This window comes from Tenrec ecaudatus, chromosome 2 (assembly GCF_050624435.1).
Source record: "Tenrec ecaudatus isolate mTenEca1 chromosome 2, mTenEca1.hap1, whole genome shotgun sequence".
NCBI lineage: Eukaryota > Metazoa > Chordata > Mammalia > Afrosoricida > Tenrecidae > Tenrec > Tenrec ecaudatus.
This window is the reverse complement of record NC_134531.1, coordinates 274,160,945-274,187,414: the sequence shown is the minus strand read 5'-3', so window position 1 is coordinate 274,187,414 and position 26,470 is coordinate 274,160,945. Positions and strand designations below refer to the sequence as shown.

General features: G+C 38.9%; 1 protein-coding gene across 1 annotated transcript in view; it reads left to right on the top strand.

The window, feature by feature from the left end:
* The window catches only part of ROBO2 (roundabout guidance receptor 2), a 210,576-nt gene that overhangs the window by 5,931 nt on the left and 178,175 nt on the right, over window positions 1-26,470 (top strand). Inside the window, exon 4 of the mRNA XM_075542944.1 lies at window positions 10,637-10,775. Coding sequence (XP_075399059.1) covers window positions 10,637-10,775 — 139 coding nt within the window. The remainder of the gene's footprint in view (window positions 1-10,636; window positions 10,776-26,470) is intronic.

Sequence of the window (26,470 nt, the reverse complement as noted above, 5' to 3'; positions counted from 1 at the left end):
AATAGGTGAGAATTTACAGGGGACCCTTTAACTTATCTTTTGAAAAGAGATTCAATTTGTCTAGAAGCAGTTCTTCGAGGAAGAAGATGATCTCACAAGCCCAGAAGTCTGTTTCTGGTGCTCAGGACTAGTCAGAGTTGGCCTCAGGGATTGAAGGTGTAATACTAAATTGAGGGGAAAACCAAAGCGCCACTATTGGGGTGGGGGAAAGCTAACGCCAAATGTAACTTAGTTAAGACCGTATTAATGATCCGAATTAAGGTTGTCACAAATATTCAATGGCCGATTCTTATTGTTCCCTGCCATGGAGTGAACACCCACTCACCATGACCCTCTTTCACAAAGTACAGTGGCCCCTGGCAGTGTCTGAGGCCAGGCATCTATCCAGCAACAGGAACTCTCCTCTTGCTCTTGGGGAGCAGCTGGTGGTCCGCGGCTCAGCGTAGGACCCACTACACCACCAGGCTTTTTTCCAATTCGAAAAGAATAGAAAATCAGTTAGGTTCTCCTTATAATGAGGCCTACCTGATTTCATTTGGGCACTACTGCTTCAGTGCATGCGTGGAGGCCTGTGAGCCATATGGTGGGCAGTTCGAAACCACCAGCAGCGCTGGTGGAGGAAGACTGGGCTTTCCACTCCTGTCCACAGGGACCGTCCCAGGAACCCCCAGGAGATCTCTATGGGTCAGCGCTGAGTTTGGGTGATGGCAGTGAGTTTGGATGTTATTGCTTCCGTGCAGGTTTTCTAATAGGCTGCTCTATATTTTCTTTTGTAAATAGTGCTGTTTCTGACTTACGTAATCTTTGTCAAACAAATCTGGTCACAGGACACTGCGACCTCCACCGGTGCAAACTCATGTAGCAGCAACTCCATTCAATAAAGGCTGTCTACTGGAGTGCTCTGAAATTCAGGGGGACTGTAAATCTCCATTGTAACTCACTCTGTACCTGAAGATCCATTGCTCAGTGAAGGGCACGTGGTGACACTGAAGGGTCCAGCATATGGACTCACTGGTTGACAAGCAAAAACGTGAACGGAATGAACGGCACTCTCCAGTACTCTCTGCCACACAGTGCTGGGGAAATCGCTTCCTTCTGGTTTAAGAATTTTGAATCTTTAGTAAAAGGTATTAGTAAATTTAACTTTCATTTTAGAAATCTGGAAGGTTACCTCAAATGGAAAGAACCATTTGTTTTTCTTTCATATTTCATTGTTGTTTATTAAAAAGTCCATTATAACTATGCCAGCTGATGGTTTTATCTCTTTGGTGATCCGTTTCAGATCTAGCCAATTTTCTTGGGGATGAGGTCAGAGATTAAGGCTCGTGATAGCATTTGAAGCCACTGGGTGAGATAAAATACTTGATAGCATGACTACAGATGAGACACACAGACATAAGCTGTAAGAGAAGATAATTGAGAACCAGACTTTAGACAACACCTAACCAATGATCTTCAGCCCTTATTTAAATCATGACCACAGTGCTATTGGGAACACAAGGTATTATTAAAATCAAAATGATTCTTGGGATCAATATAATTTTTTATTTGTCTTTACTGCGAACATAAAAATAAGCAAAATTTTCTTATCCACTCATTAATTTAATACAATTTATTAAGCACCTACTATATCAGGTCAGGAGCCCTGGTGGCATAGGTGTTTACATGTTGAGCTGCTGAAAGCAAGGTCGGCAGTTTGAAACCACCAGCATCTCTGAAAGAGAAAGATGAGGCTTTCCACTCCTGTAAAGATTTGCAGTCTGGTAAATCCACAGAGGCAATTCTACTTTGTCCTATAATGTCACAATTAGTCACATACAACTTCATGACCGTGCATTTTTTATGTACCGGGTCATGTCTAATTGCTTGAATATACTGGTGCGCTTGTAGACAAGATTCCTGTTCTTCTGAAGACCATTCGATCACTTTCTTAGGAAGTACATGAAAGTTTATGCCTATAATATATGGTGAGGGTGACCATTTGTTTGCCTCAAACATTTGAACTCTTTGCTTCACAAGAGGATTTTTCTTAAGAAAATTACTGGCAAGAAAAGAAATGAATTTGGTCAATTTATTTAATCACGTTTATTTAAGATGGTCTGATCATGGTCATCCACATATTCTGGAATGATCCAAAAGAGTAATAATTCAGTGACCATGGCTATGATTCTCCCCATCCTTAAAATGATCAGTTAAACTAAGAGGGAGGGAGAGACCCTAAGGCTAGCCATTTCACTTCTCAATTTAATAAAGATTACAGAGTTATAGGACCATCAGAGTTAACTGAAGTTACCATCAAGAATAGCAGCTAACCTTCCCTCAAACTCACTGTCACCGAGTTGATGTCGACCCATAGGGGCCCTACAGGGCAGGCTAGATTTACCCCTGTGGGTTTCCAAGATTGTAATTGTTGATGGGAGTAGAACACCCCTCTTCCTCTAGTGGAGTGGGTGATGGTTTTGAACTGCAGACCATGTGGATAGGAGCCCAACCTATAATCAGTGAACCATCTGGCTTCTAGGCGAGAATGTTAGAGTTGACTTTAAACAGACAACAAAAAGAGCCCTTCAGAGCATAGCATTGGTCTTATAGGGCTGAGAAAATTCTTGCAATAACACTACAGTTATAACAAGCAAATCTTACTTTTACATTGTTAAGGTCATCCTGACAATAGGTGTCATGACAAAGCCATTGCCAATTTTAAGGCAACTGCGTTTTAGGTTTATGATATATTGTATTCATTTGATTATTTTTTCTTTGTGGATATTGTTGGCATAACTGCAAATTTAATTAGACCATGCAACATTTTAGTACAGAACCATATAACATTAGATTTTCCAGAATGCTAATTTGGAACAAAATTGATCCAACAACTTGAAAGCTGTACTTTACAGAGTACCACACTGGCAAACAACGCTAGTGTCTCAAGAGAGATTAACCTTGTAAGCATGCTATGCAGGTGATGCAAATCCAGTTAATCTCACCCCCACACAAAAAGTTAATTGCATTGGCAAAGACGGTGCCTCTGATCTCTCTGCAGTTATATAATTAGAGATTGAGCCATTTGGAAGAACTCTATTTTAATTGATAAGCAGCGAGACGTCAACCCTCAAGACTTCCTCCCTTCTTTTTCAGTCTGAGTTCTGACATATGGTGATAAATGGACAAATCAGAGCGCTTGGCTTTGCATGCCTGCCAATTAAGTTTGCTTGTCATTCAGTTGTTCAAGATAGACTGTATATGAGCCAGAACCAAATTCAACGCCGCATACTTAGTCATGATTGTACAGAGCTTCATGGGGGTACAAACTCCATGGAGCTTTATTTGTAATCTGTGTAGATCACTTATCAATTTATACTCTAATTTATCTATTTTTAAGGGATGTTTTTACACAAAATGGCATAACCAAGGCATTTCTTTACTATTTCTGTAATTTTGTGACCAAAACAGTGCATGGCTCTGTAGCTGGCATATGATAGTGCTGAGAATTAAACTGTAAAACATTTAATATTCAGCTGTGGCCTCTGTAATTCTTTAGCTTTTAATGTGTATTCTTTTCATAGATTTTCTGAGATTAAGTCTGGCAAAAGAAATCAGAAAATCATTTTGACATATATTTTAAATTTCATTGAAATGGATGCTAGGCAGACATATTTTTAAATACATTTCTTCTAAGAAAAGTCATGAAAGTTGTAAAAAGGAAGGTGTCGCTAATATAAAGGAATTGGAATACAGAAAACTGGATTTAGAAGAGTGGAAATTTTCAGAATAATAAATCACAAAGTGTGGCAAACTCCAGTCTATAATTTTATACTAAAATAATCTTTGTTGAGAGAGTCTAAGGAACTCATATACAGAACCCATTTTCATGTGTTATATAGCTGAAGATGTCTTTCCCTCTGATGTTCTCGCCATCATCTATTTTTCTGCCTATCCATTCAATTACCTTTTACCACATGAACCAATGATAAATTGCCAAAATTTCTATCCCACATACTTATCTATGGTTTTTCAGTTGCTAAGCAACTAGACTCTGCTTGAGGGCAGAAGGGAATCAAGAAAGTTCATTGCAAAGTTATCCATCCCTGCCGAGTTCATCAGAACACCAGCAAGACATTCTATACGCACATCTTGTCCCTTGAAATGATAGACCAGGTGCTTCCACATGTCTCCCTATAAAACAATCGGGCTTAGAGCGTGTATAATAGCAACAACAACAAAAAATCCTTAAGGGGGCCTCATTGTATCTTCTTGAAAAAGAAGTAACTTTCCTTTTGACTAAAAAGGTTGTTCTTCAAATTCATTGTATTTATGTTTTTTGATAATATGTTTGATAGCTTGTTAAGGGAATGATACAAAACCTTTACTGAAAGTACACGTGGGGGGTGGGGGGTGGCGGGTGAAGATCCTGGGGGTTGACACAGTGGTTTCGTGCTTGCCTCCAAGCTGACCCCGAAGTTCACATACACCAACTCTTCCAAGAGAGAATGATTTTACACTCTGTTTATAAACTCTCTGGGCCTGGAAACCACATGGAGCAGTTCTAATCTATCCAGAGGTCGCTATGGGTCAAGATCGACGTGATGGCTATGGGCCAGGTTTTGGATTAGGTGTGGATGTGTGCGTTTGCACTATAGATATTTGTCTCTATGTTTAATAGAATTAGTCTCACACCGTATCTGATAGACTGTAGACAGAGTTGTAGATATACCAGTAGATAGCTTTAACAACCCCATCATTTAATAGGATTTTGATGTGTGAATGTATCATAATTTATCTCAGGCTACTTATTACCCAATATTGCCCCTATGATCTGATATATTGTCTTAATTATTAGTTATCAAAGCCTTGGTCATAGATCATGACGTGCTTTTTCTTCATGTAGTGGCTTTTAAATGTTTTACTCAAATTTTTGTATGTCCCCATCCTCTTTGGCTTTTACCTAGTCATTTTCAAATGTTCTACTGAATTATTTTATGTCTCCTCTTTTGAAAACGAAACACAAGTAGAGTGTCTCAAGTAACTGTTATTTTGGTTGCTATCTGGGGTGCACGTCTCATTTCTATTTTCCTTGATTGTTTAGCATGTCCCTTTCTTTAGGGGTCACATAGTAAATATCTTAGAGTTTAGTATGTTTTCTGCATTTCATTTTGTACAAAATACCTGCAGAAGTGTCTTCGATTGCTTTGTTGTTTTTTTTTTTTAGCTTCTTTAATCCAAGATGTTTTCCACATCTGCACATATGGCCATATTTAGTTTCCATTTACCTTTCCCATCCTATTTGGAATGCTTTTGACTTGGAGTAGCAGAAACCTGGATAACAATGGCATAAGCATAAGAACTATTTTTTTTCACATGTCTGCATGTCTATGTTGAAAACACACACACACACCACCCCTTACCTGCCAGTCTATTCTAAGGTCCAAACTAGTAATCTGATAATTTGATAAACTTTCCTTTTCCATATCTCATAATTGATTGATCACCCAGTTCTGATATCACTTTATGTCTGCCAATTCTCCCATAGACTCTGAGCTACTGTAGTAGTTAAAACTAAAATAATTGACTGCACTATCCCTTTGAGCTAATTCACTACTTCACATTTATCTTCAAGTATATTTCTCACAGATCATCCAGTATTATATTTTCCTGTATTTTTAAACAGATTTTCATCCCTTTAATAATCCATAATCTTTTCATCACCATGAGGACAAATAGCAAATTCCCTGACTTATCTTACAAAGCCCTTTTGGTCTTGCCACTCACCATCTGACTAGCCTAGTCTCCCATCACCTTTCAGGTGAAACCAAGCTATTGGCTGGCCCCCAGGCACAAGTTCAAATGGACACAAGACAAACTGTAATAATATGTGTTGACTGCATCGCGGATGAGAGAACAACTTCTCTCCTCTTTGAGCCAGAATGCATTATGACAGCCCAGTTCAAATCCAAAGGGGCAAAGGGGTACCTTTTCCACAGATCATTTGTCACTCTCTAGAGATATGAACAATTCCTTAGCTGCAGTTAATATTGGCTTAATGCAGCTTTGAAATCAATGGGATAGCTCATCATCATGTGGCAGTCCAAATGAGTCCATTTGTCTTTCTACACTAATGATTTGTTTTTACTATTAGCATTCAGAGCACTCTTAAGGAGATACTGTTTCTATTGCCTGTTGGAATCCGGGAACAACAGGCCGGTTCAACTATGCCAACACTGAAATAGATCTTCTGACACATACATGCAGAGTTGACAAGGACAGCATTTGATTCAACATGGACACTTGTCCTATTATTGTCTGGGGATACTTGATGCTGCTTATTGACCCTGCCTACCTAAAATCTCATGTTTTTGTTTTTTATTACAGTTTTCAAATTATCTTTATTGAATGTTACATGTATATTCCTGTGTGAATAAATAAATTGAATAAGCCAAAAATTCATATAAAACTTACATGGTCCTTCAATGTTTATGGTGATAAGACAACAAATGTGTCTCTGTGATGAGTGTTCTTAGGTACAATTACTACTTTCATATTTTTCATACGTTAAAAAGTATCACTATTTTTCATAAATTACAAAACTTGTCATTTTTAAAAAGAAGCACTTAGAAACCAGTATCAGTAGGGATAATCCATTTTCTTATTAGCATCACAGTGAACTAGTACCCAAGTACTAACTACTCACTCATGATGCTAAATAAAAATAATTAAATATCTAGTGACTTTTTTAGTTGTGTAATTTGTTTTAGAAATGGTTGCTCAGTAAAAATATGCATAAATTTACAAGATGGTTTTACTTTGCCTTAAAATCAGTTTATAAACCGTGTTTAAACAGTCCTTTGTTGTTATTGTTGCGTGCTGTCGAAGTCGGTAGAAGTCATAGAAACCCTAGAGAGCAGAAATGCCCCACAGGGTCTCTAAGGCTGTCTGTGTCTGCACACAGGCAGCTCATCGGGCTGTCTCTCCCACAGAGAGAACTACTACTAATCTTTTTTTTTTTTCTAATGTTTTTTTTAGAAGCAAAGCGTTTCCTCCAGATTTTCCTTAGGGAGAAATTGATGGGAAAGAAGTGATAATGGGTATCTAACAAGTCCGAAGTTGAGTACAGCATTTTATGTGAGCTCCCAAGGCTTGAAAAGAATCCTTGTTCTCTGAGACCACCCAGCTAACTCTGTCCTCCATAGTTTGGATGCTTACTCTGTTCTTTGGATTCTGGGTAGAGAACTGCCTCCCGGTCCCTGGATTCAGCTTTGCCTTCCAGGACCTATGGGATGGCAGCCTGTCCTTTGGCTTTGCCTGGTCCCATTTTTCTACTCCATCTGGGTGATGACTCCTCTCCATCGCCCAGATAGCGTTCTTATATTCCTTAGGTACAATAGCCGCACTCCTTTGCCTCCTGGTAACCTCATCTTCCTGGCACCCTTTATTGATAGCTACACCCTCGGAGCCTGACTCTTTGGAGCAGAGCATGTGTTGGCCCTACTCTTTGGTCCACTAAGGGCTTTGACGACTCAGGCACCATGATCTCACCCTTTGAGAGACCAGAAGCTGTGATCCTGTCCTTTGAGAAAGAGTTAGCTCTCTAGCCAGGGTTCCTTTGAACACTTCTTCTGATCTCCAAACTTCTGCAGGTTTTTTGTTTGTTTGTTTTTCTTGGAAGACAACAAGGAAGCTCCTAGGACCTGTTCCCTTCCTGTGAATTTCAAGACAAAGACAGGGTTCTTTCCATTGATTTTCTCCCCATTTCTTTCCTGCTAAAATGATGAAGTCAATACTAATATTTGGTTTTAGTCAGTCATAGGCTTAATCTTCTACCAGAAGATTGCATCGCACGGCCCTTGGTGAGCACAGCACGTGTTCATACCTGAGCTTCTTCACCTGTGTGTCACAGTCCCAAATGGGACGCAAGTGGGAGTGGTGGACAATTTGACAAGAGTAAAAGATTCCTACCTTCTTAAGACCAAAATTAATTCAAAAGAAAATCTTCAATGAATCTGCGGTGTTTCATAACACTTACCTGTATTGACAATTCCCTGAGTAAAAGGATTAATGAGTGGGGAAAGTATAATAAATAATTATAAAAGAGTTTTCCAAATGTTTGGATCTAGTTCCCTCTCACATTTTTCTATGTCCCCAAAAGAAACCACAGGACCCCTTTATGCTTTCGCTTAGAAAGCTCCTCAGCTAGATATCAAAATTCATAATGAACAACTTCTGTCTTTCACCAAACATTTAAACAATAATTCCTTCAAGTTGACTGACATTTCTTAAAAGAAGCTTAACTCTTTCCCCACTTTCTAATTACATGATCATCATTTTCTTCTAAAGCTTCGCTAGAAAGTCTACATGTGTAGCAGCATTGTTTTGATGGTGTTGGGCTTTTCTACATAGTCCTCTTCACTTGTGAACTTTCACCATAATCGATGACACCCATTATTTGACCCACAGCCTCTGCAAGGCGACCTACATATTGAATACAGGCACCTCCCAACTCAACTCCTTCCCCAATTCCCAAACCGCTTCCAAATCTTTGCATCTAGTAGAGAAGATCCCCTTCCTGGTACCAAATTCTATAATGGATGGCTTAAATACAATTTATTTTCTCACAGTTTAGGAATTGAGAAGTCCTAATCCAGGTTGCCAGCTCTAAGGAAAAGCCTTCCTTCCCTATCGGCTATGGGGGAAGTTCTTTTTCTTTCTGCTCCCAGCCCACTGCCACGTGTCTGCATTGCTGTTGCTCAGTGCCGTCCAGTAGGTTCCAACACATAGGGAACCTGTGCGCAGGGGAGGCCAGGGCCTCCTCACACTTGCTCCCCTGGCTGCGTGTGACTTAGCGTCTCTCACCTGTCTCCTTCACCTCTGATTACTCTAGTGACTCTGGACTCGAGTCCAGATACCGCTAACATGAATCCAACAAGTCCCAAATCGATTTATAATCATAGGTACAGAGCTTATATTGTAGAAAACATATGTTGGGGGATGGGAGGAGATACAATTCAAGTCATAACACCTGTGATATAGAAAGTTATGTAACTAGTCAGTTTTAAAAGTCTTTTTTTGAGTTCCAGACCATTATCCAATGAAGAAAGAAGCAAGGTGTCAGTAGGCCTGATTCTGCCGCTGTGGTTAGGTGTGCTTGAGCCAGTTCCCTCTCACACTGACCAGACATGGAACTCAGCAAAACACTGCTGCCCTCGCAGTTCTCGTGTCTGAGTCTGTTGTTGTTGCTGCTGTAGACCCCATCTCACCAAGGATCTCCGTGTGGTGGTTTTTCTGTTGTTGTTGACCCTCAAGCATGCTGTGCTGTTCCAGGGACTGAACACCCTGACTACTTGTCCAGATTGCATGAGAACCTGTCTGGTTGTCCTGGCTTCTCAAGCAGCGGTTCTCAACCTGTGGGTTGCAAGCCCTTTGGGGGGGTCGGATGACCCTCTCACAGGGGTCACCGGATTCATAACAGTAACAAGATTACTGTTATGAAATAGCAACGAAAATCATTTAATGGTTGGGATGGGAGGGTCACCGCCACATGAGGAACTGTATGAAACGGTCGCCGCATGAGGAAGGTGGAGAACCGCTGCTCTAGAGCACTTCTTCTAAGACACCGTTTATAATTTTTCTTAAAGCCCATGGCATATTCTGATTCTTCACAAACACCATAATTCCAAGGCACCAATTCTTCCTACTGACCAATTTATTGTCCAGATTTTGCAGATATATGAAATGACAGGTAAGACCATGGCTTAGGTCAGCTACACCTTAGTCTTCAATGGGACACTGTTGCTTTATAACGGTTCAGAGCTATCTCTTGCAGCAGATTTGGTTAATGCAATTATGCTTTAATTATTCCTCCACGGGCATTGATTGTGACCCCAAGTATAATAAAATCCTTCCTTGGCCACTTTAAGCTTGTCTCCACGTAACATGCTGCCTATTGGTCCCTTAGTTGTCATTTTCCTTTTCCTCATGTCGAGGTGGGACCAATAGAGAAGACTGTGGGGGGTCTTTGATTTGTCTTTCCTATTCATATTCACATGCAGGTTGTCTCATCTGCTTATTGTAGATGGTTAGTGAGTCTTGCTCCAATCCTTAATCCACATTCCTCTTCAGAGTTCAACTGGCTGATCGTTTACTCAGCATACAGATTGAATAAGTGTGGGGAAAGAGTACAATCCTGATGCACGCCTTTCCCAATTGTAAATCACACAATGTCCCCTTGCTCTGTCCAACCATTGCCTCTTGGTCTTTGAACAGGAATTGCAATAGAAAAAGAATCGAACAGCTTAGATAAGTGTAAAATTACTTTTAAAATGTCTCTTACATGGAAAATTCATTGTAACTCTCTAATGTAATTGTCCTGATACCAGTGAGTGAGTGAGTGAAACCAGAGAATTTTTGGAGAGTGATGTATTTTATCTTTAATTTATGCAAAGAAATCATTAAGCACAATAAGTATCAACAAAAGAATAAAAGGCAAATGTTAAAACAGAATACTGGATACTGGAGAGTGGAGATACTGGTTTTAGAGGGATTGGGTTGTACCATTGTTTGTCCTCTAGTTTACTTAGAATTCACACAACATTTCATTACATCTTAAGTTTTTTGTTTTCTGTTTGTTTTCCTTTTTCATCTCAAGAACGACCAACATTTCTCAGAAGGCCAATTAACCAGGTGGTGTTGGAGGAAGAAGTTGTAGAATTTCGATGTCAAGTCCAGGGAGACCCTCAACCAACCGTAAGGTGGAGAAAGGATGATGCAGACTTGCCCAGAGGAAGGTAAGGACATCTTTTGGAGAGATGATTCTGAGATAACCATTGCATCCTTGGGAAAAACAAGTACACACAATACCATACTCAAAGTCTCCTATATCTTGGTTTATTACTGATTATATGATCGTTCCTTATGTAAAAAAATCCCTGCTTTCTTGTATATGTTAAGAACCTCTAAGCTGTTGATGTTAGTCATTCTTTGAGTAGCCACATGCATGCCAGATCCTTGATAGTATCTCTTATTCTCAAATACCATCAATTCCCAAGTTGATTTCTATCTTCTAGCCTTTGCTAGATTTGATATTATGTTTTTGCTAAATTACTAACAATTCACAACCGAGTATCTCCATCAATTACAGCTCTGTTTATTTGTTGCTCCAGATCCTGCAGTGGAATCTCTGCCATGTTTAGTCAGCAGTGGTTCTCAACCTGTGGGTCCGATCGACCCTTTCACAGGGGAAGCCTAAGACAATGGTTTTCAATCTTCCTAATGGTGCAACCATTTAATACAGTTTCTCTAGTTGTGACCCACAACCATAAAATTATTTTTGTTGCTCCCTCATAACTGTAATTTTGCTATTGTTATGAATTATAATATAAATATCTGATGTGCTGGATGCATTTTCATTGTTACAAATTGAACATAAGTAAAGCATAGTGATTCATCTCAAAAACAATATGTAATTATGTACTGTGAAATATTTACTTCTATTTACAAATAAATTAAGTTTTGTCTTGAAGTATGGTGTAGCATGGGTAACAATCTTCATGCCGGGTACTCGTATGTGACCGTATCTGCATGTGGGCAGACCCTCCAGGAGACGGATACAGGAACAGGTCTTGGTTCCTAAGACCATCAGAAATATGTGTTTCCCCATGGTCTTAGGTAACCCCTGTGTGAAAGGGTCTATCCACCCCAAAGGGGTCATGACCCACATGTTGAGAACTGCTGCCCTAAGACCATCGGAGGGTTAGTTGCTGGCTGTTAACCCTGTGATTGGTATGGTCCACAGTGCACAACCACCAGCAGCCGCGTGGGAGAAAGATATGGCTTTCTGTTCCATAAACAGTTACCCACAGCGGGGTCCCTATGAGTGGACTGGATGATAGTGAGTTTGGATCGAGTTTATAATTGACCTTAAGGTCCGATGCAAGAAAAAAAAAAGAGTGATATTTAGTGGAACACTGGAAGACAGCAAGTACCCTCTGGATTTTATGTTATATTATCAATTGTCATATTATCATAAACCTCTAAACCCAATATCTCAAATCACCAAGGATATGGTAAAAATCCTTGTCACATCTTAAAAATGAAATTTATCTATCATGTGGCTTTCCAGAAAAGACCTTACTTTTATAACCAAGTACACTATTCAAGATGTTTCTTTCCTCCATAAAATGTGCAATTATATACTTCAGATTTCATAATAGAGAACATTATAAATCATCCCCTGGGGCACAAGATAATTCATAAGGTATTGATATTGTAGTTATTAAGTACCAACATGCTGGTTCTACTCACATTGAATCTATGTACAAAAGAACAATTCAATGCGGAGGCCTGTGACATTCTCATAATTGTTCTTAATGTTTGAGGCCAGGGCTGAAGACACTATTTCTCTAGCTCACTGAGCCCTTTGCTCTTTTTCATTGCCATCAACTTTACTAAACATGATGACCTTCTTCAGGGACTGTTCTCTCCTCATAAGTTCACAGTTTATGAGTAAATCCTCTATTTTATTGATAGCATTATTAATTCAGCCAATGCCATATAATTTAAAATATTGTTTAGAAAAGGAAATTGTACAAGCTTAGACCTGCTAGAATCACTTGGTCTGAGGGTGGCCAAGTCAATCAGATCCAAAATAGGACCTGGTGTGTATCCCACTTGAACTCGAGCATCTCCAGTACAAATTTGATGCATTGAACACTAATTATAGAAGACCTGATGAGCTGTGGGAAGACATCAAGAACACCATTCACAAAGAAAGCAAAAGATCCTTAAAAAGACAGGAAAGAAAGAAAAGATCAAAGTGTGTATCTACATCTTGCTTTTAGTCAGAGAATAGCAAAGGTCAATGGAAGAAATGATGTGCAGACAAAGGAGCTGAACAGAACATTTCAAAGGCAGCTCGAGAAGACAGTAATGAAATGCGCATGGCTCTAGAATTTGAAAACCAAAAGGGAACCTGCTTGGCATATCTCAAAGTGAAAAAAGTCAGGAACACTTCAAAGTTCAAGTTGCAATGTTAAAATTTTCTGAGGGCAAAATGCTGAAGGATGCAGGAACCATCATAAGGAAATGCAAAGAATACACAGCCATGGTACCAAAAAGAACTAGTATACATTAGCCATTGTTAAAGGTAGCATATGAGCAAGAGCCAATGGTGCTGAAGAAGTTCAAGCTGCACTTTAAGCAGGAGCCAAAAGGTTCCCGAGAATGGGTAGAATACCATTTGAAATCTTTCAGCAGGCTGAGGGAGCACTGGGTGCATTGACTTCTCTATCTTTGGACATTTGGAAGACATCTACGTGGCCAACTGACTAGCAAAGATACATATTTGTATCCATTTGAAAGAATGGGGACCCAGCAAATTGCCCAGATTATAAATCAATATTATTGATACCTGATGCAAGTAAAATTTTACTGCAGATTCCCCCCAACACTGTTTGCAGCTGTATGTTGACAAGGAGCTGCCAGTGGTTCAGGCCGGATTCATGAGGCTGTGAAACAAGGGACATCACTGCTGATGTCAGATGGCTCTTGGCTCAAAGCAGAGAATACTAGAAAGATGTTTATTTGTGCTTTATTCACTATGCCAAAGCCTTCAACTATGTGAATCACACACAAAGAATCTATGAATAGCTCTGTGCAGAATGAGAATGCCCAAACTATTCATTGTGCTCATGTGGAACGTGTACCTGGATCAAGAGGCAGTGGTAAGAACAGGGTAAGAGAATACTGCATGGTTTAAAATCAGGAGAGGGGTCACATAACCATACACCCCTCTACAGGGGGAAGAACAACAGGAAACGTGGGAGAAGGGAAACAGTGGTCGATGTGAGAGATGAAATTAATAGAAATGTACAATCTATTGGGGGTTATGAGGGTGGGGGCAGGGGGAAGAGCTGATACCAAGAGCCCAAAAAAAAGTAATTGTCTAGAAAAAGAATGAGGGAAACATATGTACAACATGCCTGATTCAATTGATGTATGTATTGTGATAAGAGTTGTATAAGACCCTGATAAAATGATTTTTTTTTTAATTCAGGAGAGGAGTACATTATTGTTGTATCATTTTGAAATACTTGTTCTATCTGTATGTTGAGAAAATAATCATAGAAGTTGGATTATATGTAGAAGAATATAGCAACAGGTTTGGAGAAAGGCTTAATAGCAACCTGAAATATATAGATAATAAGACCTTGCTTGCTGAAAGTGAGGAGAATTTGAAGCATTTTGCTGATGAAGATCAAGAATTGCAGTTTTCCGGGAATTAAAGCACAATATAAAGCAGACTACATTCTTCACAACTGGACCACACTATGGTAACATCATGATAAATGGTGAACATTTTGAAGTTGTCAAGGATTTATCTTTCTTGAATTCATAATCAATGTTCATGGAAGCAGCAGTCAAGAGATCACAGGCATGTTGCATTAAGTACATCTGCTGTATAAGACTTCTTTAGGATGGTACTTTGAGAAGGAAGGTGTCCCTAACCTAAGCTATGATTACTTCATTTGCCTCTTACGTGTGTGAAAGTTGGACATTGAATAAGGAAGACAAAAGTAAAATCAATAAATTGGAATTGTGGTGCTTGGGAAGGATGTTGAAAGTACCATGGACTGTTTGGAGAACAAACAAATCTGTCTTGGCACAAGTAAAACTGGAAGGCTCCTCAGAGGTAAGGATGGCTGGACTTGGTCTCACTTACTTTGACATGTTGATGTTACCAGGGGGGACCAGTCCCTAGGGAAGGACATCTTGCTTGGGAAAGTAGAGGAGCAGTGAATGAGACGAAGACGTTCACTGGGAGATGGATTGACACAGATGGATGTAACAATAGACTCAAGCACAGGAACAATCATGAGGATGGTGCAAAACTGGGCAGTGTTTAGTGACATTGTGCATAGGGTGGCGTTGTGCCTACGGTTTCTAACTGACTCGATGGCGTATGACAGCAATAATGAATGGTGGCCTGGGACTACCATTTCCTTGCTATGTTAACATACTCCTTGCTTTTTTATGACCTGTATCGATACTATTGGAATCGTTCTTCCATTTTGAATCAGTATTATTTTAAATTTTTTGCTATCATCAACCCCCAATGTTTGTGTAAAAAAAGTCCAGTCACTTAAATTTAATCTGTACAAGTCAACAATTCATGTGTTGCAGCGATTTCATTATTATTATTATTTTATTTGTTACCTATGGATTTAAAGGAAAATGGCAAAAATAAATAGAGCTCTCTTGTATACCCACACAAATCCTTCTTTATTGTTACCATCTCTCTTTACTATGATATATTTATTACATCTCATAAAAACATGTTGATTCATAATGTTTTCTGAATGCAGAGGACTTCAAATACTTGCTGATGAAAATCAAGGACTTCACTGTACTGCACCAATAGGTAACATAATGATAAACTTATAAATTGAGAAGAGATTGAAGTTGGCAAGGATTTCACTTTGTTTGGGTGTACCATCATTGCTCATGGAACTGCAAACAAGATCTTCAACAAGGCATTTCATTTGTTAATCTTCTGTATGAGACCTCTTTAAACTATTGGAAATCCAGGATGTTACCTTGAGGACTAAGGGGCACCCGACCCAAGCCATGGTGATTTCAATCACCTCGTATGCATGTGGACATTAAATAGGGAACACCTAAGAATAATCAATGCGTTTGAACTCTGGTGCTGGAGAAGAATATTGAAAGTACAATGGACTGCCAAAAGAACAAGCTAATTTATCTTGGAAGAAGTACAACCGGGACTCTCCTTAGAAGTGACGATTGAAAGATTTTGTGGCATATACTTTGGTCATGTTGTCAGGAGAGACTAGTCCTTGGACAAGGATATCGTATTCATTAAAATGGAGGGGCAGGGGGACAAAAGGCAAGCATGTGAAAAGAGAGGTTGACAGAGGGACTAACAATGGCTCAAACATAGCAACCATTTTCAGGGGAGCACAGGACTCTGAGTGATTCAGTCTGTTGTATATGGGGTCGCTAGAGTGGGAACTGAATTTAGGGTACCTAATAACAATATTTGATTGGATTTTTCAGTTTTTTTCTATGAATAGTATTATTTTTGAAGGAAATCCAAATTTTCAGTTGCTTGATGTGAAGTAATGGATTCATTTGCAATTTCCTCCCATCACATCTATATTTGAGCAGTTCTCGATTATTCCCTTATTATTAGGACATTGAAAGTTTGGAGAAATAATATTGGCCAAATACTGTATAGAAAGCTTAATACCAAAGCTGGGTTTGCCGATGTTTTCTCATGATGATACTGGACTTACGTGGTTTCTAGAAAGGCCACCACAGAGATCAGGAATCTGCCTGGCCACAACATTTAAGGAAGTATATCATAGCTCCATGACTTCGCTGATGCCTTTGTTAATTAATAATCATTACAGTCAAAAGGAATGTAGATTAAAAAACAAAGTTAGAAGAGTTGATTGCATGTAATAGATGTACACTTTATTTTAAGTAAGGTAAAAGAAAACTCAATCAAGTGTAGTTGTATTTTCCTGTTGTGTGCAGATGCTGTCATAAAACTGACAACGTTTCCTCCTATGCTCGCATCCTTTTACCCAATTCAGCTACTCCCACATCTAAATCATACATTGTAATTCAACAAAGGGTATCAAATCAACCTATTTCTTTTACTTTCCTTAGAAAATGTTCTTAAGGTGTGTGATTAACAAGGGCTTTATTAGCTAGACGGAAATTTTGAGAAAACTTGCTACCACGTTTAAAGCAGTTTCCTCATTCTGACCTCTTTAATCTTTTATTATGGGCATGGTATTATTGTACTGCTTTTGGAACCGGCTAAATAATTTTAAAGTGGTAGGCAAATGGAAGTGCTGTGTAAGCTTTAAATTGTGTGTTAGAAAGGCTTAAAGCATGGATGAGTGTAATATAGAAAATGAGGTCAGTCTTTTGATCATGATGGAAGACATGTATTTTCTCCTGAATTCTCAATCTTTAAATGATATTTCAAAGAAGCTTATTCCTTCTTAGGTCTGTATGCATTAGCATAAGCCTCACTTATGCATAATGAGGTAGAAAGCAGCCTCTTTACTTGGTGAGGAATAACAGTGATGACTTTTAACCAACCATAGCCTAAATCAACAACATTGAGTCTATTACATTATTTAGGTTTCACAGAGGGAGATGGCCATTGTTCTTGGATAAGCAATTGTGTGAAGTGGTGTGGAGGATGACATTTCTTTGGCTTAACATTTAAAGAAATTTGAATAAGGTTTGTGTAGTGGTTCATGCTTAACACATTTCTAGTGATGCTTTTTAGGGCAGCTGCATCGCCTGTAATTACTACGTAAGTACTATGTGACTATTTTTCTCTCAGAGACAAGAAAAGCTTTTCAGTTCAAGTTTAAATTTATGAAATGCTGTGATAGCTATTAAACCTTCAACAGAAGAAGATATTTGTGCCAACCATTCAGTAACCAGAGATAAATTAGGAAGATTTTTTTATTTACTGAGGAAATATTTTGAGCAGTATCCATATACTACTTTCTTTTAGTTAGCTTTACACATCAGATCATCCTCAGGAACTGACTTTTCTTAATGAAATTACAGAATCCTCTCATTTAGATGAATTAGGGACATTTACTCAGTAGACATTTTCTGTGTAAATGATAAAGTGTGGTAGGAAAAGTAGTTTCCTGATTGTAATAATAACCTCTCTGTCTGACCAAGGAATGGGTTTTTATGTATTTGGACGTTTTCCATATCACTACGGGACAAAATAAGAAGAGAACCTTCATCTTATCCATGTTGGTGTAGTTTGGTGCCCTCTAATCAGTACTGACTCACGGCAGCTGGCTGTTCCTGTGCCATCTTAAAATCATTGTCAGGCTTGAACAATGCAGCCACTGGGTCGGTACATCTTACTGAGGGCTTGCCTCTTGATGGCTACCTATCGACTTTATCCGGGATGACGTCTTCTTCCTGGAACCTCCTGATATCATGCCCCAGTCCATGAGAAAAAGTCTTCCTGCCCTTGGTTCCAAGAAGCATTCTGTTGGTACTTCTTCCAAGATAAATTTGTTTGTTCTTTTTGTAGACCTTCTCATAGTTAATATTTTTGCTAATATTGTCATTCAAAGGCATCAGTTTTGCTTTGATTTTCCTTACTAATTGCCCATGCACATGAGGTAATTGAAAAGACTATGGTTTGATCGAGAAGGATGTTTGCCTTCAAAGTGACATCGTTGCTATTATGTAGAGTGAAGAGATCATTGGCGGTATTTACCCAATGTACAATTCCATTTGATAGTTTGACCCTTACCTCCACGGGCATTACAGTAATTGTGGCTCCAAGTATAAAGGCATCCTTCTTTGAACACGTCCGTCTCTTCTCATTTCACATATGGTCAGATTGCCTTCTGGTCAATTGTGATGAGTTTTGTATTCATTATATTGAGAATAGTAATCTGTACTAAAGACTGTAGTCTTTAATTTTCATCAATAAGAATTCAAGTCCTTTTTGCTTTCAGCAAGCAAGGTGATGCCATCTACATATTTATTACTGGTTATTACGGAGCCTTCCTCCAAGTCAGACTTCATAATTCTTCTTCATATAGTTTAGTTTCTTGAGTCATTTGCTAAGCAGACACATTGAAAAGGCATGGTACAATGATACAATCCTGATACACATGTTCCTTGATTTTAAAACATACAGTAGCCATTCACTCTGTGTAAACAACTCCTTCTTTACCTATGTACAGGTTCCCCTTGAACAGTAGTTAGACATACTTATGGTATTGGCTGTTTCAGTCTAAATCCATCTGTTGAAATCAATATCTTTGGTTTCACAGCATCTTCCGAAGGTGCTTATTGATTACACAAATTTCTGAGATTATTATTGTTTCCTAATTGAAATGTTCAAAAACAAAACAACAAAAATAAAACAAAGCTTTTGTTTGTTTGTCTGTGGGTATAATTATGCCAAGTAACAATATCTTATATCTATTAACAAGAGTATATATTCAAATTTAATAATCACATATTCAATTTGAGTATATATTCAAGTAAATCAACAATCCTGGCTTATCAACAGAGATGAAAAGTTTACACGTTAGTCTGAAAGGTAATTGGAGGTGAAATGAGATGGGGAAATGTATTTTACAGTTTATCTTTTTTCTTTCTTTGTGATGCAAATTTTTGTTTTTTATTTTATGTAAATTAGATTCCACAATATAAAAAATTATTTTCCCTCCAAGTATATTACAGAATTAAAATCAAAAGGTTCCCAAAGTTCTTCTTGGGTATCACATCTCTCTTTCTCAAGCAAATCTAGAACTTGTGTTGATTTGTAACTCAACAGATTTTTTCATGAAGTACTTCATGTGATAGAAGTTCCTCATAACTACAAAAAAATTGGTTGATCTTCCAGATTAAGTAATATCCCATAAAACTCTAAAGATCTTTTTAGAAGACCTTAGGTTATATCAAGCATACACAAGGGAGCTTCAAAAATTTCATAGAAAAATTCCATTACCCAAATACCCAACACAGAAAGTACAAAACGACATTACAAAGTCCACAGATGGATGTAATAACACTGAATATCATTGTACTGAACTAAGCCATTGAAAGGCACAGGCTAACAGACTGGCTCAGAAAACATAACCCATTGATCTTCTGCCTACAGCAGACACATATAAAGCTTGTAGAAAAAAACAGGTTGAGAATTAAAGGCTGGAGAAAAATATACCAAGCAAATGGCAATGCAGTAGAAAAGTAAGGATAGCGATCTTAATCTCTGACAAAAATTGATTTCAAAGTACAAGCCATAGCAAGAAACAAGGAGGGGCACTATATAATGCTCAAGGGAACAGTAGACCGACAACCAGTGAGCGTGATAAATATATATGTGCCCAATGAGACATCCACGAAATAAAAAAAAAACACTCCAAATGATGAAAAAAGAAATTATAGGCTCAACATTATAGTAGGTGACTTTAATACACCACTCTCTGAAAGAGACAGATCACAGGGAAAGTAACTTAACAAGGAGTCTACATATGTAAACAGCACAATTGGACAACTAGACCTGAGAGATATTTTCAGAGCTTTCCACCAAATGTAAAACAATTTCACATTCTTTTCAAGCCCATATGGCACATACTTGAAGATAGACCACATGCTGTAGAACCTGAGTAAATTGAAGCACATGGAGATTATACAGACGTCTCTCTCCAACCACTATGCTATAAGGCTAGAAATCAACAAAAGGACGATGAAGACAAGGGTAAACAATTGGAAGAGGAATAACTTTCTACTGCAAAAGGCGTGGGTATTGGCCCAGATCAGAGATGAAACAAGGAAGTTTCTAGAAACCAATGAGACTGAAAATACGATATACCAAAACCTTTGGGACATAGCAAAGGCATTTATCAGAGGAAAGCTGATAGCAATACATGCACACATGAAAATGGAAAAGAGACTTATGGTTGATGCTGGCACAAAACTTATACCAATTAGAGTAGAGTCAATAGAACAATTCTACTAATACAGAAGGAAAGACCTAATAAAAATCAGAGCTAAGATACAGGAGAAGAAAAATAAGAAAATGATGGGAAAAAGTAATGTAGCTAAAAGTTGGTTCTTTGAAATGATTAATAGAATTGATAGACTGCTGGCAAACCAAACAAAAGGAAGGGAGGAACAAATTTCACTAGCAAGGATGAAGAATGAAACAGGGGACATTACAACAAACCCCAATGAAATCAAAAGGATAATTACACAGTACTATGAAGGCCTGTACTTTAATGAATTCAACAACTTGGAAGACATGGACATATACAAGGAAAAGCAATCGCTCCTTAGTCTATCCCAGACGGATGTCAGGAACCTCAACAGACCCATAGCAATAGAAGAAATACACAAGGTTAGCAAGGGATTACCAACAGGAAAATCCCCCGGGCCAGATGGCTTCACAGGAGAATTCTACCAAGCATTCAAGGAAGAACTGACAACAATCCTACACAAACTCATCCAGAACATAGAAAAAGACGGAAAACTCCCAAACTCTTTCTATGAAACTAGTATAATTCTTATACCTAAAGTGGACAAGAATCCCACAAGAATTGAGAAGTACACACCAATAACCCTAATGAATATCGATGCAAAAATCCTTAACAAAACCTGGCCAAGATAATACAAAAGCTTATAAAAAAAAATCCCCATTACCAAATGGGATTCATACCAGGGATGCAGGGATGCTTCAACATATGAAAGACAATTAATATTATTTGCCACATTGATATGAAAAATGATAAGAACCACATGATAATATCGATAGATTCAGAAAAAGCATTATAAAACATCCAAACCCATTCCTGTTTAAGACACTCAACAAGATAGAAATGGAAGGAAAATTCTTCAATATACAACAAGCTATATATGAAAAACCAACAGTCAACGTGGAAATCAATGAAGAAAACAATTCCATTGAAAAGGGGACCAGAAAAGGATGCCCCTTGTCCCCATTCCTTTTTAACATCGCACTGGAGGTCTTAGCTAACAAAATAAGACAAAGGAAAAAACATCAAAGGTATTCATCTGGGGAAGGAAGAGGCGAAGCTCTTATTATTCACAGACAATATGATTTTATATATCAAAAAGTCCTGGCAGAGTGGCAGGATAAAAGATCAACGAACAGAAGTCTATGGGACTGCTATACACATCAGACAAGATCACAGAAGAGGCAATTAAAAAAAGTAGTAGGCTTTACAATAGCCAAGTACAAATTGAAATATCTAGGGATGTACCTAACTAAAAAAAAAATGAGGTTTACAATGAAATCTACAAAACACTTACAAGAAACCAAGAGTGACCTCAACAAATGGAAGAATATCCCATGCTCGTGGATTGGAAGACTCAATATAGTAAAGATACCCATTCTGCCCAAGGGACTATATAAGTTTAATACTATCCCAATATGAATACCATCATCCTTCTTCAAATAATTGGAAATACTGATAACCAACTTCATATGGAGAGGGAAGAAGCCCAGAAGTAGCAGAGAATGTGTGAGGGGCAATACTAGGAGAGTAGAGGGTGAGTGGGTTGGAAAGGGGGAACCGATTAGAAGGATCTACATGTGACCTCCTCCCTGGGGGACGGACAACAGAAAAGGGGGTGAAGGGAGACTCCAGATAGGACAAGATATGACAAAATAATAAGTTATAAATTATAAAGGGCTCATGAGGGAGGGGGGAGCGGGGAGGGAGGGGAAAGAAGAGGACCTGATGCAAAGGGCTCAAGTGGAGAGCAAATGCTTCGAAAATGATGAGGGCAATGAATGGACAGATGTGCTTTATACAATTGATGTATGTATATGTATGGCTGTGATAAGAGTTGTATGAGCCCCTAATAATAAAAAAAATAAAATAAGAAGGACAAAATGGAAAGGCTTACTCTACCTGACTTTAGCACAAACTATTCGGCCACAGTAGTCAAAACAGTGTGATACTGGTATAACGACAGATATTCAGACAAATGGAAAAGGGCTGAAAACTCAGAAATAAAAACATCAGCATACAAGCAATTGACTTTTGATCAGGGCCCCCCAAAATACCAAGGGAAGCAGATACTCTCTTCAATAAGTGGTGCTGGACAAAATGGATATCTACCAAAAGAAAAACAAAGCAAGACCCTTACCTCAATCCATGCACGTGGATAGACTCAAGGTAGATCACAGACCTTGATGTAAAACCTCAAACAATTAGGGCCATTAATAAGGGAATTGGGACAAACCTGTGAACCTTGGCACAGGAAATAGATAGGCTATCAGAAATAAGGAAGGATACAAAAACTGGGAATCACAAATTGACAAGTGGGATACACTGAAAATAAATCACCTGTGTACATCAAAAGAATTCACCAAGAGTCATAAGAGAGCCCACAGACTGGTAAAACATCTTTAGCAAATGAGACATCAGACAAAGGCCTTATTACTAAAATCTACAGTACTTTGCAAGCTTACATTAAGAAACTAACTGCCCACAAATGAGGTGGGCAAAGGACCTGAACAGAAGTTTCACAGGGACAGAAATCCAAATGGCCAATAAACATATGGGAAAATGTCCCAATCATTAGCCATAAAAGAAATGCAAATTAAAACAACTATGAGATACCACCTAACACCCTCCAAGAGAGCTCAATTTAAAAAATCAGAAAGCAACAAGTATTGGAGGAGCTATGGGGAGATAGTAACTCTCGTCCACTGCTGGTGGACCTGTAGGTATGTACAGCCATTATGGAAATAGATTTGGTGATATCTAAAACAGATGGAGATTGAGCTAGCATATGACCCAGCAATCCCCCTACTAGGCATAAACCAAGAAGAGGCAAGAAACCACAGCCTCACACGTGTGCTCCAGTGTTCATTGTGGCAGAGTTCACAATTGCAAGGAGTTGGAAACAACCCAAATTTCCATCAACAGACAAATGGATCAAAAAACTGTGGCACATATATACAAGGGAGTACTATCCATCGCTAAAATGCAGTGATGAACGCATGAAGCACATTGCCACATGGGAAGAAGTGGAGGAAATCCTTCTAGGTGAAGTAAGTCAAGCACAAAAGGACAAGTACAACCTAAGCCCACTGAGGTAAGCTTAAAAACAACAAACAAAAAAACGGGGCGTAGGGGAAAAGCTACTTTGCACACACATTCCTGGGGTGAGGCCAGCAACTATGGCTGCAGCCAAACCCAATTTGGGATACGTACAGTAACCAACTAAAAAATATGGGGAAAGGAAGAGAGAGAGAACAAAAATACATGGGTCGGGGGGTAGCAGGACACTAATCAGCTAAGGGGAGGGTATTGTTTGTATCTCCACAGGAGAAGGAGAGAGAGACTAGGCTTCAACCCAATGCACCAAGACATGAATATAACATACCAGCATGTACCAGGGAACCAATAGAGAGTTCTGGGGGGCCAGCCCCAATCCCAACTATGTGGACACCTCCTTCCCTCAGAAGAATGCACTTCAGATGACAGGACTGGGGCTACAGCTTGGGGAGAGGGATGTGTTGGATTAGAGCCCACAGGTGAAATGAAATGGATGGAGATGTAGGAGAAGATATCCTGGTCCTCCAACCCCCAAGGATGATGTTCCAGCTTGGAGCAGACAATGCACAGCTAGGACTGTAGGGCCGGCCCCACCACAGGACACGGTGTCCTCACTGAACCATGACACTGCAGGGGACAGCACTGGAGACACAGTGTGGGAATAATGCACAGTCTGACCCCATCATGCAGGGATGAGGCACTGGGGGCACGCAGCAGAGAATCAGGGGTAGCAGAGTGATGAAACCCCCAGGGAATACCAAAAATAGACTTTGGAGACAGAGTGTGGCACCCCATCAGACTTGACTGGAAAACACTCATAAAGGCCAACAAACAGACCTTGAACTATTTATAGGCTTTTCCATTTTTGTCAGTGGCTTTTAGTTACTATTATTTTGTTTTTGTTTGGCTGGTTTTATCTTCTTTGATGTTTTATTTGACTTTGCCTGGTTTGTGCAGTTAATAATGTATCTGCATGTCTATCTAAAAAAGATAAGACAGATAATTAATTCGGAGATGAAAAGAACAGGACCAATGATTCTTGGGGGGATACAGGTGAATGGGAGGTGGGAGAAAGGAAGCGGGGTGGGGGTGGACCAACCCAGGGAGAAGGGAACAACAAGTGAACTAAAATCAATGTAAGAAAGGTCATAGGATGCCTAGTGAGGCTCAGTCAAGGGAAAAGTAGCAGCTAGGAATTACTAAGCCCAATAAAGGCCAAACATGATGGTGGGACAAGAGGGAAGTAGAAAGGAAATTGAGGAAAGAACCAGGAGGCAAAGGACATTTATATAGGCCTAAATACAGGCATGTAATATGTAAATATACATAATTAGAGGGAAATAGAACTATGTACTCATATCTATATGTTAAGAATTAACATTGCAGATGGACATTGGGCCTTGACTCAGGTACTCCCTTAACACAGAACACTTTTTTTCTAACAATCCGGCATTCTGTGATGCTCACCTTTCCCGACCTGATTGTTGAAGACAAAATGGGTACATAAGCAAATGTGGTGAAGAAATCTGATGGTGCCTGGCTATCAAGAGATATTGCGTCTGGGGTCTTAAAGTCTTGAGGGTAAACAAGTGGCCATCTAGCTCAGAAACAACATAGCCCACATAGAAGAAGCACACCAGCCTGTGTGATCATGAGGTGTTGATGGGATCAGGTATCAGGCATATAAGACCCAGAACAAAATCGTACCCAAGGTGAATGAGGGGGGTGGGGGTGGCAATGAAGTGGAGACCCAATGCCCATGTGTAGAAAATTGGACATCCCCTCACAGAGGGGTCACAGGGAAGAGATGAGCCAGTCAGGGTGCAGTAAAGCACCGATGAAAAACACAACATTCCTCTAGTTCTTTGGTGCTTCCTTAACCCCACTATCATGACCTCAATTCTACTTTACAAATCAGATTAGACCAGAGCATGAACACGCACTGCTACAGATAAAGGCCCACAACATAGGGATTTCAGGCTAGATAAATCCCCCAGGGCCATCAATGAGAGTAGAGATACTAGGAGGATTAGTGGAGGGTAGGGGCAGAAAGCAGGAATTGATAACAAGGGTTAACCTTGAACCCCCTCCCAGGGGGACGAATAAAGGAAAAGTGGGTGAGGGGTGAGGGAGGACGATGTGAAATATGGAAATAATATTCGATAACTTTTCAAAGGTATGTGAGGGAGGGTGGAGAGGGAGGGGGAAGAGACAGGAGCTGATATTAGAGCTCAAGTGGGAAGAGAATGCTTTGAAAATGATGATGGCAGCATATGTGCAATGTGCTTGACACCCTGGATGAATGTATGGATTGTGGTAAGAGATTTAAAAGCCCCCAATCGATGTATTTAAAAAGAAAGAAAGAAAAATTCCATTTCCCATTAATTGTGCTTTTCCATAAACTTATTTCATCTACTAATATAAAATAAATGAATTATCATAACTCCACAATCAAAGATATGAAAGCAGAATTTAATTATACGAGTGCTATAGTTTTTGTTCCATTGTCATATTAATGAATATACCTTTTTAAAATTCCTTCTCAAACTTAAAAGAGACATAGTTCATTTAATTATGGTTTCTTATCTGGGGTTGTCAGACAGTTTGTATTCAGTTAATTACTAGCAATATTTAAAGGCCTGTAAATAGGAAATTTAGCATTCTTCCTTTATCATATAGCTTTCAATGTATCACCAGTAGTTAATTATATGATGATTTTTATTGCCTTTTCAAATTTTCTCTACAAATTCTAAAATGAAACTACATTTCTCAGTAAGAATCTACACTAGAGAAATGTATGTTCATAATAGCTTGTCAGAAAAAATAAAGTATAATATGCCATTTACATACTTATGTAT